The sequence below is a fragment of the Cygnus atratus genome, chromosome 20, assembly GCF_013377495.2.
Source record: "Cygnus atratus isolate AKBS03 ecotype Queensland, Australia chromosome 20, CAtr_DNAZoo_HiC_assembly, whole genome shotgun sequence".
NCBI lineage: Eukaryota > Metazoa > Chordata > Aves > Anseriformes > Anatidae > Cygnus > Cygnus atratus.
Window position 1 is genome coordinate 7,005,113 of NC_066381.1, and position 13,850 is coordinate 7,018,962.

The window sequence follows — 13,850 nt, forward strand, 5'->3', positions numbered from 1 at the left end:
TGCAGAGCATCAGCTGCAATACTTCTGTATCTGTGGTACAGATTCCCTTCCCCTGAGGGAACGAGTGGAAAAAAAGCTTAATAGCAGCCAGCCTACGTTTGTTTACATTGAGGTGAAAGTACTGAGCATGTATATAAAAAGCAAGGAGAGGTGCGTACATCAGCAAGGAGACCTGGGCATCACTGGACAGGTCAGTAAGTGATTATTTTGGCTGCCACTAAGCAAGGAAGGGAACAGAAGTGACCATTTCACATGACACCAATTACACCGTTACAGGGCCACACGTAGGGAAACGATACATGCAAGGAAAGATGAAGGTACCCTAACAATCTGTCCACGTGCCAGGACAAAAACAGAGCAAGACTTGAACCCTTAGAGCTTAGGACATAAATACTGCTAGGGATGCTATGTCCCAGAGAGTCATTCACTGCGTGCTTCTAGCATCCTTCCTTACACCACTCCTGCCAGCCTGGTGCTGGCAAGAGAGCACCAAGTACCACCTTGTGGAAGCCTGTGTTAGCTGCCTTACTTCGCCTCCCCTCCTCTTCATCAGCAGTGCTCCAGCCCCTCCACGTGCACGTGGGCACCCCTTAGGCTCACAGAGAATCAGTAAAGTTCTCTCCAACACGACGACGTATAACTTTTTTGTCTTGGCCCTGACCATCGGGAGCATCCAACAAAGCCGTTAGGCTGCATGTAAAAATGTGACCGCCTGATGCCATGGGTTACTTCTATTCATAGAAAGAACCTGGCCTAGAGACCATTCCCCAGACAACCCATTAGTTATTATCCTCATTAACAGCTGACAAAAAACAACAAAAAAAAAACTTCTTCCTTTAATTTAAGGTGTTGGATTTCCATATATAAAAATAAGCACGTATCTGTACAAGTAGATATGAATGAAAAAATATGCATACTATCACATGGACCTCTAAGTACTTCTTTGTTTTTAAATTAGTTTGGCTGGTTTTGAACTCTGATATTCGGGACATACTTGCTAGCGAACTGTCTGGCTTTGCATTTATAACCAGGAATCAGAGAAGTCGAGAGGAAGACTTGTTGACTTTGGAAAATTTGGGTCATACCCTGAAATTCAGGCATTTTGCACATCCCATTTCTTTCCTGTGCATCACTCCTTACGCCTGTACCGCAGACAATAGTAACAACAGCCCGGATTCAATGGCCAGATTCATTATTAAGTGTTCGGATCTTTACAGCACCATCTTCTTAACAGATTAGAAGTCATCTTCTCAAAGCAGGATGACACACAGGGCAGCAACGGGGAGAAGAAAGAGGGCTGAGGAACAACACAGCTCTAGTGAGAATCAGTTCACCCGACTGTGTCTCTAAAGAACAATAAATGAAGAGACAGCTCCGGGGGGGGGGGGGGGTGGGAAAAATCAAAACAGGTTGGAGAGGTTTCTGAAAGGTGAACGCATTCAGCCCTCGTGATACTGAATGTGTTCAAAGGAGACGGGGCTGAAAGGACGGAAGCAATAAGGTGGCAAAGGGAGACCAAAAGAAGGGAAAGCAGAACATCAGAAGAGGCTGAAACGCAGACCCATAAAAGCGAGAATATGAATTTGCTTTCACACGGCCAAGTGCAGCATAATTCTGACACCTACACGGGGGCTAGGTTTTCCCGAGAACACTGGGGAGGAGAGGGAAATGAAGAGCAATAGAGAGAGTCCCCCAACCCCAACAAGAAGAACACAAACCAAAAAGCAACCTTACGCCGGGGCATAAATCCTTTTCTGCCTTTTCCCGATCACCTTCGTATCCTGCTCCTGTTGCTATTCTAGACTGAGATCACCGGGAGGTTCACATGACGCCCTGCCCCAAGTCAGAGGCTGTACAGGCAGGTGCTTCACACCAATCACTGCCGCTTGCCAGAAATTCAGCACGGGGTTTTCAGCCTGCCAAATTGCATCCTCAGGCCACTGCTTTCTGCGGGGTTCAAAGTCAGTAATCTCCAGCTCCATCTAGTTTACTTCAAGTGACTCGTGCAGAGCAGACGTCAGCAGAAACGGGTTAGAGTTGGGTTCAGGCGCTAGATTTCCCCCAGCTGGCTCAGACGCTTTTTGTACTTGAGATCTGATGCACCAACTGGAAGAACAATTTACAGGGTTTTTCCTTCCTCATTTCTGACTACGGGAAGCGTTTACTCCATACCCTAAACGAAAACGTAATCGCATTACTACCGATGCTTCATTAAAGAGAAGGTGCAGCACTATTGTTAGGCAGCTTACAGACACCAGACCCCGTAGCACTCCTCTGAGAAGCTGGGCAGACATCTAGCGTGCTGTGGAGCTGCAGGCAGCGTAAGAAAAAGCCGGCTCCGACAATCTGACTGCGTCGTAAAATCCCAAGTTTAGCCAGTAACTCGACGTGGCAAGATGCTTTTTGCTTACACTCACTTCTTTCGAATCCAGCACTTCGCACTCCTAGAACAAAGCCATATTATGTTCTGAGATACGTTAGCATTTTCAGAACTCCAAGCTTACTTCCTGACTGGTTAAAAAAACAGGTAGCCAAGCCATTCTCACATGTGATTTATATTGCAACAGGCAGCATTCCCTAAATGTTCAGGCTTTGCAACGCTTGCTTTCAGGAAGATACACACCTCTTTCCTGCTCTGCAAGGAGCTGCTTGCTTTCTTTACGGCAGATTCCTGCCGCTTGCTACTCCCAGGGCCTCCAGAGCACAGGACAAGCTCAGGAACCTCACAAACCACTGAGTCAGACCAGAAACAAAAACAGTTTAACATCCATGTGCACTCCACACGGGTGTTCTTCACACCACCGCAACAACAGGTACAAACCAAGTCATACAGGTCACTTTCATGGGGCAAAACGCATTATTTGGCCCTTCCTCTTCCTACAAATATACAGTTTGTGGTTAAAAATCTATAGCTGACAACAGCATGGGAGCACTCCCCACGCACCAGCCCTACCAGAAGTACAGCAGGAGGTTAGACACGCTCCCCATTTACTAGCCCCACCTAAAGCAACTTTGGGAAATGGAGAGAGGGGAGAATTATCAGAGCGTTACACCATTTGGTGCGCTCACACAGCGGTCCGTACCCCATTCCCAGCTTTAAGATCTGCAGGCAGCTGCATTACCTTACCAGCACCGAGCTCGCACGCAATAAACAGGCACAAGGCAAGCTAAATTAAGGTGAATGTATTTACAAGATAGCGCTAAGATCTCCATAACAAACAGTCATTAGCAGATTAGTATTATGAATCTAATCCAATTAAGAATTTCCTTTGCAAATGCCTGGAGGAGATGGAATTCCTCTGGGAAGACCTTTCCATGTTTTGAAATGCTCCCCTGAGTCACGCCTCCAGGTCCCACGTACCAGGAAAGACCAGCTCCGGAGCAGCTAACGAAGCCACGCGCGCCACTTCATCCAAGAGAACTTCGTCAGGCTCAGAAATCAGCTCCACGACGGCACAAAACGCATTCTCAGCTCCACGAGTCTCAGTCGAGGTAAAGCTGGCACCTTCCCAAGCAAAGGGACGAAACAGCCGAGAACCTTCCTTATTAACAGCCTCACGCCGTGCCCTTTTACGGGATCACTGTGGATGTTTGACACAGTGCTGGTCTATGCATGAGATGCCCAAAGACAAAGCCTAAGTTAAGCAGTTAAACATCCCCCTTGTTGATTTCGACAGGATCCCAAGGGCTTGCAAGTCTCGCCGCTTCACGCCGCCGGTGGCGATTCACAGCTCGCTCCCAACACGCCAGGCTCGGGCCAGCTCTTGCCCACGCTGCGGAATCTGCTCACGCTCAGTTGAACGCGAGCACGCACACGCTGCTGAGAGCTGGGATTTGCCAGTCCCCAAATTAGATCAGTTCGTGAGGCTCTCCTTATCGGCGGTTTTCTGGTGCCCTCGGCTTAAGGTCACCGATTCAGGTTGACCTTATCTGGTTTTGCACCGAGAGATTTAGGACGAAAATAAGGGGAGAGAAAAGATTTCATTGGTACGAGTGCTTCAGAGAACTGCCAGGACCGATCGTGTTACCACATCTGCAGACACATGCGCAGTGACCCCGCGCTGGGAAACCAGGCCAGTGCAACTGCTTCCTTCTGGTTTGGGAGCTAGACCACGCTGGCCCCGACGGCACCGGAATACCAGAACCGGAGATGCACGGAAAGAAAAGCTGCCTGCCTCTTTTCGCCCTTCTCTTTCCTAAAGGTATGCTGTTCTACCAAACTTCATCAGTTAAGACTGACAGAGTTCAATTAATGTTTTGAACAGAACTGCCTGGTCTTCAAAATGCACTCGTACAGATGCTAGAGCAGGCTTTTGCCAGGCATTTAATGTAAAAACCAAACCAAACCAGAAAACCTCAAAATAAAACCCTTTGCCGAGTTAAACTACAAGCTTTCTGAAACTGTCGGAAGCACCGGCGCATACGAATCGCCCCCGACGTTTAATTAATTCAGCGTACAGAAGCTGTGTTCCCCTCCTCAGGTCAGTTAGGGCTGAGATAAGCTTCCCAGACACCCCGCCACTCCTGGCAGGGGCAGATGCTTTGTGCTTTGGGTCCTTTCAAAGTTTCACCTGAAAGCCAGGAGGCAGCCGAGGAGGCACCTTCAGGGCAGGATCAGCAAAGACAATAGCCGGGCTGATGCTCCCCTCCCCTCACCCCCTCCCAAGAATGGGGATTTATGCAAAATCGAAGCTAGACTGAAGGCCGAGATAAGGCAGGCCATTTTAGACCTGAATGAGGCACGGAAAGAGTTACTGATGTCCTACCAGTTAAACCCAGCTTTTTTTTTTTTTTTTTTTTCCATTCTATGAGCAAAGCATTTAACCGATGTGACTCAGAGAACATACGCAAAGCTCAGCTCCCCTCTACTTCTCTTTGCAGCTCCATTACTCCAGTTCTTCGACAACAGCGCTTGGGAGAAGGCTGCCAAATCGGAGAGGAAACGGAGCCAAACGCTCCAAATATAAGCACGGCGAGAGGCAAGCGCTGCAAAAAGCCTGATGGAACTCGCGGGCCCCGCTCGGGATTTGGCGTGCTTCTCCCAGCACGGCTGCGGGGGGATGCAGCCCACAGGGGAAGCCGTTTTGCCGGGCGGCGTCCCGGCATCAGCACCGTCTGCTTACGGTTAAGGAGCAGCCAGCGGGATTTAGGCAGCTCGGGTCGCTCTGCCACGCTAGCAGCAAAGCTCCCAAGGCAGCAGCAGGCGGTTTTAAGAAGGACTCGAACGGCAGCGCCCGGCGAGGTGAGCGATTTTGAAGAGGGCTCCTCCAAGCAGGAACTCGCAGCGAGACTTGAAAAGAAACACAAAACCGGGCTGTGTTAGCTCTCCCTCCCGTCGGCGCTCCCCTCCCCCAGCTCGCTAACGAAACTTTTCCTCTCTCGCAGGGATCTCTCTAATCCTCCGCTGACGCTGTAACGAATTTGCAACACCGCTCGCTTTGCGAACCAGCTTCAACGCGAACTCTTGTTTACCGACAGCTTAAGAAAATACAGGGAGTTCTAGCAACCACACACCGGGAGGGGGATATAAATGGGAAGAACAGCAGAAGTGCTGGGAAATGAAATTGTTTTTCAATTGCATGAAGGCAGGGCGCGCACACGCCACTGCCAGGGGCCTGAGTTAGGACAGAACATCAGGACAAAATGCTTCCTGCACCACGGCCCGAGCCCAGGTTACAAAGAGCATGGGCTTGGGAGCTAGGAGACATATGCTCTGCTTCCAAGAAGTCCCAAGGTGAGAAAAAAAGCCCCTCTGGAAGTTCAAACCTGAAGACGGCCACCTCACTGCGATATTAATCCAAGTGTGTCAAAATTAAGCATCTGCAAGGGATTGTACGCTTCCCTGCGTGCCTCCAACCGAGGCAGGTTACCTGCGACCTCCTCGCAGCAGCACCTGGGAGTCTCACAGCCAGCGAGTGATTCGGAGCTGGCGCTGTGAGAAGAGCCGAAACCCCAGCAGACGAACCGGGGAGGCGCCTCCACCCCCAGAAACCCAGCCGTTCCCACGCTGCATCGCCAGAACTTGGTATTTACCCGCAGAGGCGCGCGACGCCGCCAGACGCGGCAAGTTCTCAGCGCTTTGGCCGAGCACGTTCTGGTTTCCGCAGAAGACGACGGGTTCGGGGACCAAGTGGCTTGTTCTCCTTTATGCTTACTCTCATTTCCAACCAGCGCTCAGTGGAACAACTGCAAAGCGTGCCAGGAGCACGCGTGGTGCCCCCCGAACCCCAGCACGGCGGCAGCCGGCGACCCGTGCAGCTCCTTTTTCAAGGAGAGGCAAGCTTGTGACCCGCAAACCTTCTTAGCTAAAGAACCGACGTGCTCACTGCAGGTGTGTACGACACGACGCCGAGGAGCCTTTCCTACACAGAAAGAAACGATTCTGTTTTATGGGCCAGGCTTGTCTCCAGCCCACTGCGTTAACCCGGGCTGATCACACCTCGCCGTTCATTTTCCACCATGGTTTGGCCTCTCCTGTATGGGACCGATCACAATTCCTTGGCCTATTAAGAGCTTTTTGTTTCCTATATTGATAATAAATGCAACCTGGTGCTAAAGCTTACAATAAATATTTAAAGAACAGTTAAGCTGTTGACACAATTCAGCTACCATGCTACAGCAGCATATTTAAACCGCTGTTCCAATTACTTAAAGCAAGCATTGCGTTACAGCTGCTGTTCCTTAAATAAAAAAAAAAGAAAGGAGGCAGAAAGGAAGCTGCAAGTGCAGCCTTTATGCCTAAGTTCATATCCAGAACGGAAGTTTACTTTAAGCAAGATGTAGGAGGTAAGGGGAAGAAAACATGGAAATGAAACCCCAGCATCCCTCTGACACAACCTGGTCTGCTCGGAGGCCTCAGCGGCGCGGCACAGAGAGGCTGAGGAGCAGGAAGGCAGGACGGGGCCCGAGGCCCTCAGGAGAAGCACGCAGCAGGCTCTGGGCTTCTGCTGGTCATCCGAACGCTCACCCAGGAGACATCCCAAGGAAGGTGAGAAAAGCGGGAATGAACAATCAGAACCGTACCTTCTGATCCTGTCCTGAAGGGCGACTAGTTAGCCAGAGGATTTTCGCGATTGTAACGCAAACCAACTCAGCCCGGGCACAGCCAAAGCTCCCCAGCTGCCCGGTTTACGCGGCCATTTCCCGCTGACCAGCTGCAAGAAACTTGCCAGACCAAGCCATGAAATTTAGCCAGATGTGGCCCTGCAGGGAGCGGACTCGTTTAAGGCTGAGGTTAACTAGGATTCAGAGCCAAGCAAGAAACTTTGCAGCATTAGCGACCCGGTCTCCCATCTCAAAATCTGACGTCCTAGCCACCGCTCCAGCCTCAGCAAGAGAAAGCTCAGGACGTGCTCGAGAGCACCCGCAAGCAAACGCCGCGTTTTAACCAAGCGCGCCCAAAATGAAGAGGGAAAACCTTAAAGCAGAGCCCACCGAGAAGGCTGGCCGAGAAAACACTGGTGTCATTCTGGTAAGCGTGGAGGATGTGCGCTGCCACCAGCAGCACTTCCCCGGGGCAGGAGGGATGATGTCATGGCTGCACGCTACAGCATTGTTGGGTTAGCCTGGCCGCGCGCTGCTAACGGGACACTCCCTGCACAACTGCGACCGCACGCTCAGCCTTCTTGGTATCAGCCATCAGCTTAATAAGCGCTCAGAGACCTGCAATTAGCGTGTAAACACGGCGTAACCACCGGGCAAAAGGAAAAAAAAAAAATAAAAAAAAAAAGGAAAAAAAAAAAAAAAGGAGGAGACAGCTGTAACAGGGCAGCAAACAAAGCTCCAAAGCATGAAAGAGAGAAAGGAATGCGGTTAAAAAATCTCCCCTAAGGAAGAATACTCCGTGCGCCCGAGCTCCAGCTGTTTGACTCGCCCCGCTCCCTCCTCCACCCCGTTACCCGCTCTGCCTGCGCTCATTTCACACCAGCCCGCGTCAACTGTTGAGCGAGCGACGCGGGCGGCAGGGCTGCCTCCGCCGCACCTGGGCTCTCCCCGCGCGGGAGAGGAGGAAACTTTGGGGCTGGGAAAAGTTCAGGTGCTTTTCCTTCGCCCAGCGGCTTTTGTGCCGCGCTGCGAGCTGGGGAAGCGCCGAGGAGGCGAGGACCCAGAGCCCTCCTCCCCGCTGCAGCCTCGCAAACCGCCTCCGCACGCGCACCTCCGCGCCGCGGCCCCGAGATTTGCATGCAAAGAAGAAGAGGAGAGGGGAAAAAAAAAAAAAAAAAAAAAAAAAAAAAAAGCTCTGCCTTTCTATCAACAAAGCCGCGCCAACGCCGGGCAAAGAGAGGAGCCGGCCACCCCGAAAATTCACAGCGCAGGGATGAGATAAGCAGGTCTCCGGAGTCAGGAGGAAGGAAAAAAAGGAGGGAAAGGAATAAGCCGGGCCAATTTTAAACTCCGGAGGCCCGGATTTCCACGGGGGAAGGCATTTGCACGACCGAGATACTCGGGGAGGGCCGCGAGGGTTTGGGAGGCATATAGGCAGCCAAAATGGCGCTGAGAATAAAAATATAATTTAAAGGAAGGTCGCCATATTGTAAACAGTGAGGCAGGGAGACACAGAGACAGCAACCTCCATTATTCCCAGCAGCTGCAGCAGCACGGAAGCGCCGGGAACGTCAGGCCCTACGCGGGGGGGGGTGTGGGGGGGGGGACACGGGACGGGACGCGGCCGCAGCTTCCCCCCGGGCTGGAGACCCCCAGGAGACCCCCCCCCCCGGGGGGGGCGTCCCCTCGCCAAGGGGCGAGGAGGCGAAGCCGAAGGCCCGGGGGGGGGGGGGAGGCGGCAGCAGGCCTGCTGCGGGCAGGAGCAGCGAAGCGGCCAGGCCGCGGCCTCGCCTCTCCTCGGGGCCTCTCGGCACAAAAAGAAAGGAGGCTGGAGGCACCCGGCGGGCGGGCGGGGGGGGGGGGGGGTGTCGCGGTGCGCGTCCCCAAAACGGTGGGGCGCCGCCTTCGCGCCGCGGCAGGCCTCGCGGTGGGGTTCGCGCCTCCTTTATTTTTTAAATTTTTGGCCTCCCGGCCCCGTTTGGCCCTCCTGGATCTAACGGGGAGCGGGAGCTGCCGGAGGAGGAGGAGGACGGAGAGGGAAGGAATCGAGCCGGACCCGGAGGGAGACAGGGGCTGGGAGAGGCCGAGGAAGCCAGAAACGACGCCGGGAGCCTTACCAGCACTGGAGGTGGAAGGCGGCGGGGCAGTGGTCGCAGCAGAGCAGGTCCCCTCCTTCCTTGCAGCTATCGCAGCTGTCGTGGTTGGTGGCCCTGCCGCTCCGCCGGGGCTCCTTCTCGGGCCTCCTGCTCTTCTTCTCCCCATCCTCGCTCTTGGGGGGAGCCAAGCAGGGCCTGGATTTGCTGCGGCACGCACACACGCACACACGCCCGGCGGGGCTCTGAGGGGCTGCTCCGGAGCCCAACCCCACGACCCCCGGCGCCCTTCTCCCTCCCCCCCCCCCCCCCGCTCCGGACCTGCCCCGGGGTTTGGGGAGGGGGGGGGGGTGGGGGTGGGGGGGTGATGGCGGCGGCCGGGCCCGCCCCGCGCCCTGCAGGGGCCTCTCCCGGGATTGGGCGAGCCGCCGCCTTCCCCTCCACACTTCCTTCTATGGCCACCGGGCTTTTTTTTTTTTTTTTTTTTTTTTTGGGGGGGGGGTGGGGGGGGACCGGAGGAAAGAGGGGGGGAGGTCCCCGTGTGTGCCCCCCCCCCCCCCCTCCCCCACCGGTGACTGGAACCGGGACCCGGTGTCTGTGCCCCCCCCCCCCCCCCGCCCCCACCTCCCGCGGCCGGGCCTCACCTCCATCAGCCCCCCGGAGGGTGTCCAGGTCGTAGACGATCGTCTGGTCTCCATCTTCTCCCACATTCATCCAGCCCCGGGAGCGGCCCCGGGAGCCCCCCCCCCCCCCACACACACACAGACACACGGCGGGCGGCGGGGAGGGAGCGAGCGAGAGCTGGGCGGCGGAGGAGGAGGAGGAGGAGGAGGAGGAGGAGGAGGAGGGGGACGGGACGAGCTACCGGAGGGGACCGGGGGCCTGCACCGGGAGGGCACCGGGGAGCCCCCCGCCCCCCCTCCCGCTCCTGGCCGAGCGGCTCAGGCCCTAACCCACGGGCCGCTGCGCCTTGCCCTCCGCCGCCGTTCTCCTCCTCCTCGCCGTCCAGCCGGGCCCGGGGGGCGGCTGCGGGGGGCCCGACGCCCGCTGCCATCACCGTGTTACCGGAGAGGTGGGGGAGGAGCGGCCCCCGCCCCGCACCGCCCCGCTCCGCTCCGCACCCGCCCGGGCCCCGCCGCCGCCGCCGCCGCCGCCCCCCGCGCACGCGCAGCCCGCGCCCCGCCGCCCCCCCCTCGCTGCGCATGCGCGGCCCGCGCCGCCCGCCGCCGCCCGCCGCCGCCGCCCCTCCCCCGCCTCCCGCTCTCTCGGCGGAGGGGAGGGGAGGGGGAGCCCGCGAGGGGCGTGGAGTGCGCATGCGCGGCGCTGGCACCGCCTCCCGCCCGCCCGGCTCGCCCCGCCCCTTTTCCCGCGCAGGCGCGGCGCAGGCGCGGAGGAGGAGGGCGTGCGCGCAGGCGCGTGGCCGCCGTCACGTTCCGGGGACGGGGACGGGGGAGGGGGGGGTTAGAGCAGCGCGGTGAGTCACGGCGCGGGCGTTGGTTTTGGCGCGCCGGCAGAGGGCTGCGCGGAGAGCGCGCCTGACGTCACCGCGGCGGGGGCCACGCCTCTTAAAGGTGCAGTGCACCCGGAAAACGGGGGGGGGGGAATTTGCGGGGGGCACCCGAGGGTGGGTGCTGGGGGGGGGGGGGGGGGGGGGGGGGGGGGGGGGGGGGAAGGCAGCGTGGGGAGCAACCCAGGGTTGCTGGCCGCAGGGAGCACCCTTGGGTGGGGGCCGCGGTTCCCCAGCCCGGGGGGGGGGGGGGTTTACAGGGCGGTATGGGGGTTTACAGGGCAGTGGGTGCCCCCCACCCCAGGGACCCCCCCGTTACCCCAAGGAACCTCCCCATTACACAAGGGGCCCCCCCCCCACGACCCCCCCGGCGCCCACCCCCCCCCCCCCGACCTCAGCACACCACGGCCGGGATTTCTTCTAAAACACCGCCTTTTTATTAATGAACCGGACCAAAAAAGATGAGGGGTTGGGGGGGGCTCCTCTGAAAAGGGAGGCGGGGGGGCACACACACCCTGTGTGACACCCCCAGCCCCAGCCGGGGTGGGGTGGGTGTGGGGACGCAGGGACACAGAGCCATGCCCGGTTGCCCCTCCTGCCGCACCCTGGCCCCCGGGGCTGGGGGGGGCCCGGATCCGGCCCCTGTAAGGTGCTAGGATGTGTGGGGGTTTTTTTTTTGGGGGTGGGGGGGATGGGGACACCACTATGGCGTGCCCCCCCATCCCCCGGGAGGTTAGTGGAAGCAAGCGGGGGGGGGGGGGGGAGGGACACTAGGGGGGGGCAGCATGCTGGGGGCAACTGGGGGGTCAGGAGGGGGATGGTGGTGGGATGGGGGCACCCCGAGCCCCCCCCTCGTGTGTCCCCCCCAAGGACACCCCATTACCTTGCTTGGCTGCCCCCCCAACACCCCCCCGCCCGGCACCCTTCAGGCTTGCCCCCGGGGAGCCCTGCGCCCTCCCTGGGGGCTCCCCGCAGCCTCGTGCCCCCCCCCCCCGCCCCATTTGGGGGGCATCCTCCATCGCTGGGGCTGGGGGGGGCGCTCAGCAACCCCCTGCCCACCCGGAGCAGGGGGGTCAGGGGGGGCTGGGGGAGACCCCACGGGGGGGTCTTGGGGGGGTTGACGGGGGGCGGGGAGGGGGGGGCTCCCGCTGGGGGCTCCTTGCGAGAGGTGTGCGCTGGCCCCCTGGGGGGGGGGGGGGGGGGGGTGGGGGGGGGCAAAAGCAGGCGCGGGGGGGCTCGGCAGGGGGCTGCGGCACCCTCCCCTAGATGGACACCTCGTATTCCCTGGGTCTCTTCTGCAAAGGAAAACAGACTGCGAGGGGTTGGACACCCCCTGGTGCTGCGGGGTGCCCGGGGTGGGGGTGAGCCATCTCCCCCCCCCGTGTGTTCCGGGGGGGGGGGGGGAGAGAAGGGGAGGGGGGGGGGCACGTCCCATCCCACGCGTGTGCCCCCGGTGGGCGCCTCGTCCTACAGATCCCCGTCCCTGGATGGTGCCGCCATCCCGTGTGGGGTGGCGTTGGAGGGCTGTCCCACCCCGTCACAAAGCGCCGGGATGGGTGTCCCACCCCGTACAGGGTCCCCGAGGTGGATGTCCCATTTAAATAGGCGGCCCTGGGGGGTGCACGTCCCATCCCATACGTGGATCCCCGAGGTGTATGTCCCATCCAAGTAGGCGGCCCCGTGGCTGGATGTCCCATCCCGTACACGGTCCCCCGAGGTGTATGTCCCATCCGATAGATGGCCCCGGGGACGGATATTCCATCCCATACGCGGTCCCATCCAATAGATGGCCCCGGGGATGCACGTCCCCACCCCACGCACGGTCCCCAAGATGAACGCCCCCATGTAATAGATAGCCCCCCAGGGACGGATATTCCATCCCATTACGCGGTCCCCAAGACGTATGTCCCATCCACTGGATGGCCCCCAAGGATGCGCGTCCCCCCCATGTACGGGGTTCCCCTGAGGGACCTAGAATCCCATCCTATAGATGGCCCAGGGATGCACATCCCATCCCATACACACTCCCCAAGACCCACATCCCATCCCACTCATTCCCCAGGGGGTGCACGGGCTCCTGGCCGCACAAAACCCCAACACGCAACCCCCGGGGGCACACAGCCCAGGTCCCCGCGGGGTGCCCCCCCTATCCGTGGTCCCGGGGTAGGGGGGGTCCACGACCCCCCCGGCTGTCGGGCGGGGGTGGGGGCCGGTGCTTACTCCGGTCTCGTAGGTGGGGTTGTCGAACGCCGACTCCACGGTGATGTGGTCGTAGGGGTGCGAGCCGGCGAGGGGCAGCTGCAGGGCCGGCTTCCCCTGGAGCCTGCGGGGAGACCTGAGCCGGGGGGGGGCAGTGGTGGGGTCGGGGCTGGGGGTGGGGGGGGGGGGGGTACCCGGCTGGGTGCAGGGGAACCGCCCCCCCCAGCGGGCACTCACTTGGAGAAGTAGAGGTAGACCGCCTCCGATGAGCAGGGCCACCACCAGCACGGGCATGGAAGACGGCGATGGCCACGTTTGGTGCCCTCCAGCGCCGGCCCCGAGGGCACAGCCTTGGCCAACGGCTGCCCCCGGGGGGAGCGGGGGGGGGGGGGGGGGCTCATAAACGGGGGGGCACCCAGCAGCAGCTGCACCCCCGGGGTGCCCACCGTTCCCTAGCACCCAAGGGCCCCAGCAAGCCCTCAACCGTTTCCCTTACCGTCCAGGTTGCGATTGCTGTAAAACTCAATCGTAGGAGGCTGGGGGGGGGGGGGGGGGGGGGGGGGGGGTGGGGGGGGGGAATAGAAAGGAGCCGGCATCAGCGGGGATCAGCGGGGGGTGTCCGCAGGGGTGCCGGGGCGGGGGGGGGGGGGGGTGGGCGGGGGGGGGTGTCCGCTCACCCGCCTTGCAGATGGGAGGAGAGCCGCTCCAGCGCGAGGGGTGCCCGGGAGGCAGCGCAGGCTGCCCTCGCCCAGCAGCCGCCCGGCCGGCGGCGCAGGAGAAGCGCAGCGTGGCCCCCGCCGGGTACAGCCGCCGCTCGGGGCTCTGCCGCCCGCCCGCGGGCACGCCGGGGTTGTGGCAGGGCTCGTACGCCTCCGCTGCGGGCAAGGGCACGGCCTTGTCAGCACCGCGCTCGTCCCCAGGGTGCCACCAGCCCCCGGGGCGCACGACTCACGAATGCACTTGGGCAGGCGTCGCTCCACTTGGGTCCCCCCCCCGACGCGCGGTCG

At 59.7% G+C, this 13,850-nt stretch overlaps 1 protein-coding gene across 1 annotated transcript in view; it reads right to left on the bottom strand.

The window, feature by feature from the left end:
* PHF12 (PHD finger protein 12) overlaps positions 1–9,847 on the bottom strand; it is a 31,206-nt gene extending 21,359 nt beyond the window's left edge. Inside the window, 3 exon segments of the mRNA XM_035561036.2 lie at positions 9,162–9,328; positions 9,330–9,344; positions 9,782–9,847. Of these exon segments, the coding sequence (XP_035416929.1) occupies positions 9,162–9,328; positions 9,330–9,344; positions 9,782–9,847 (248 nt within the window).
* Between the last annotated feature and the right edge of the window lie 4,003 nt (positions 9,848–13,850).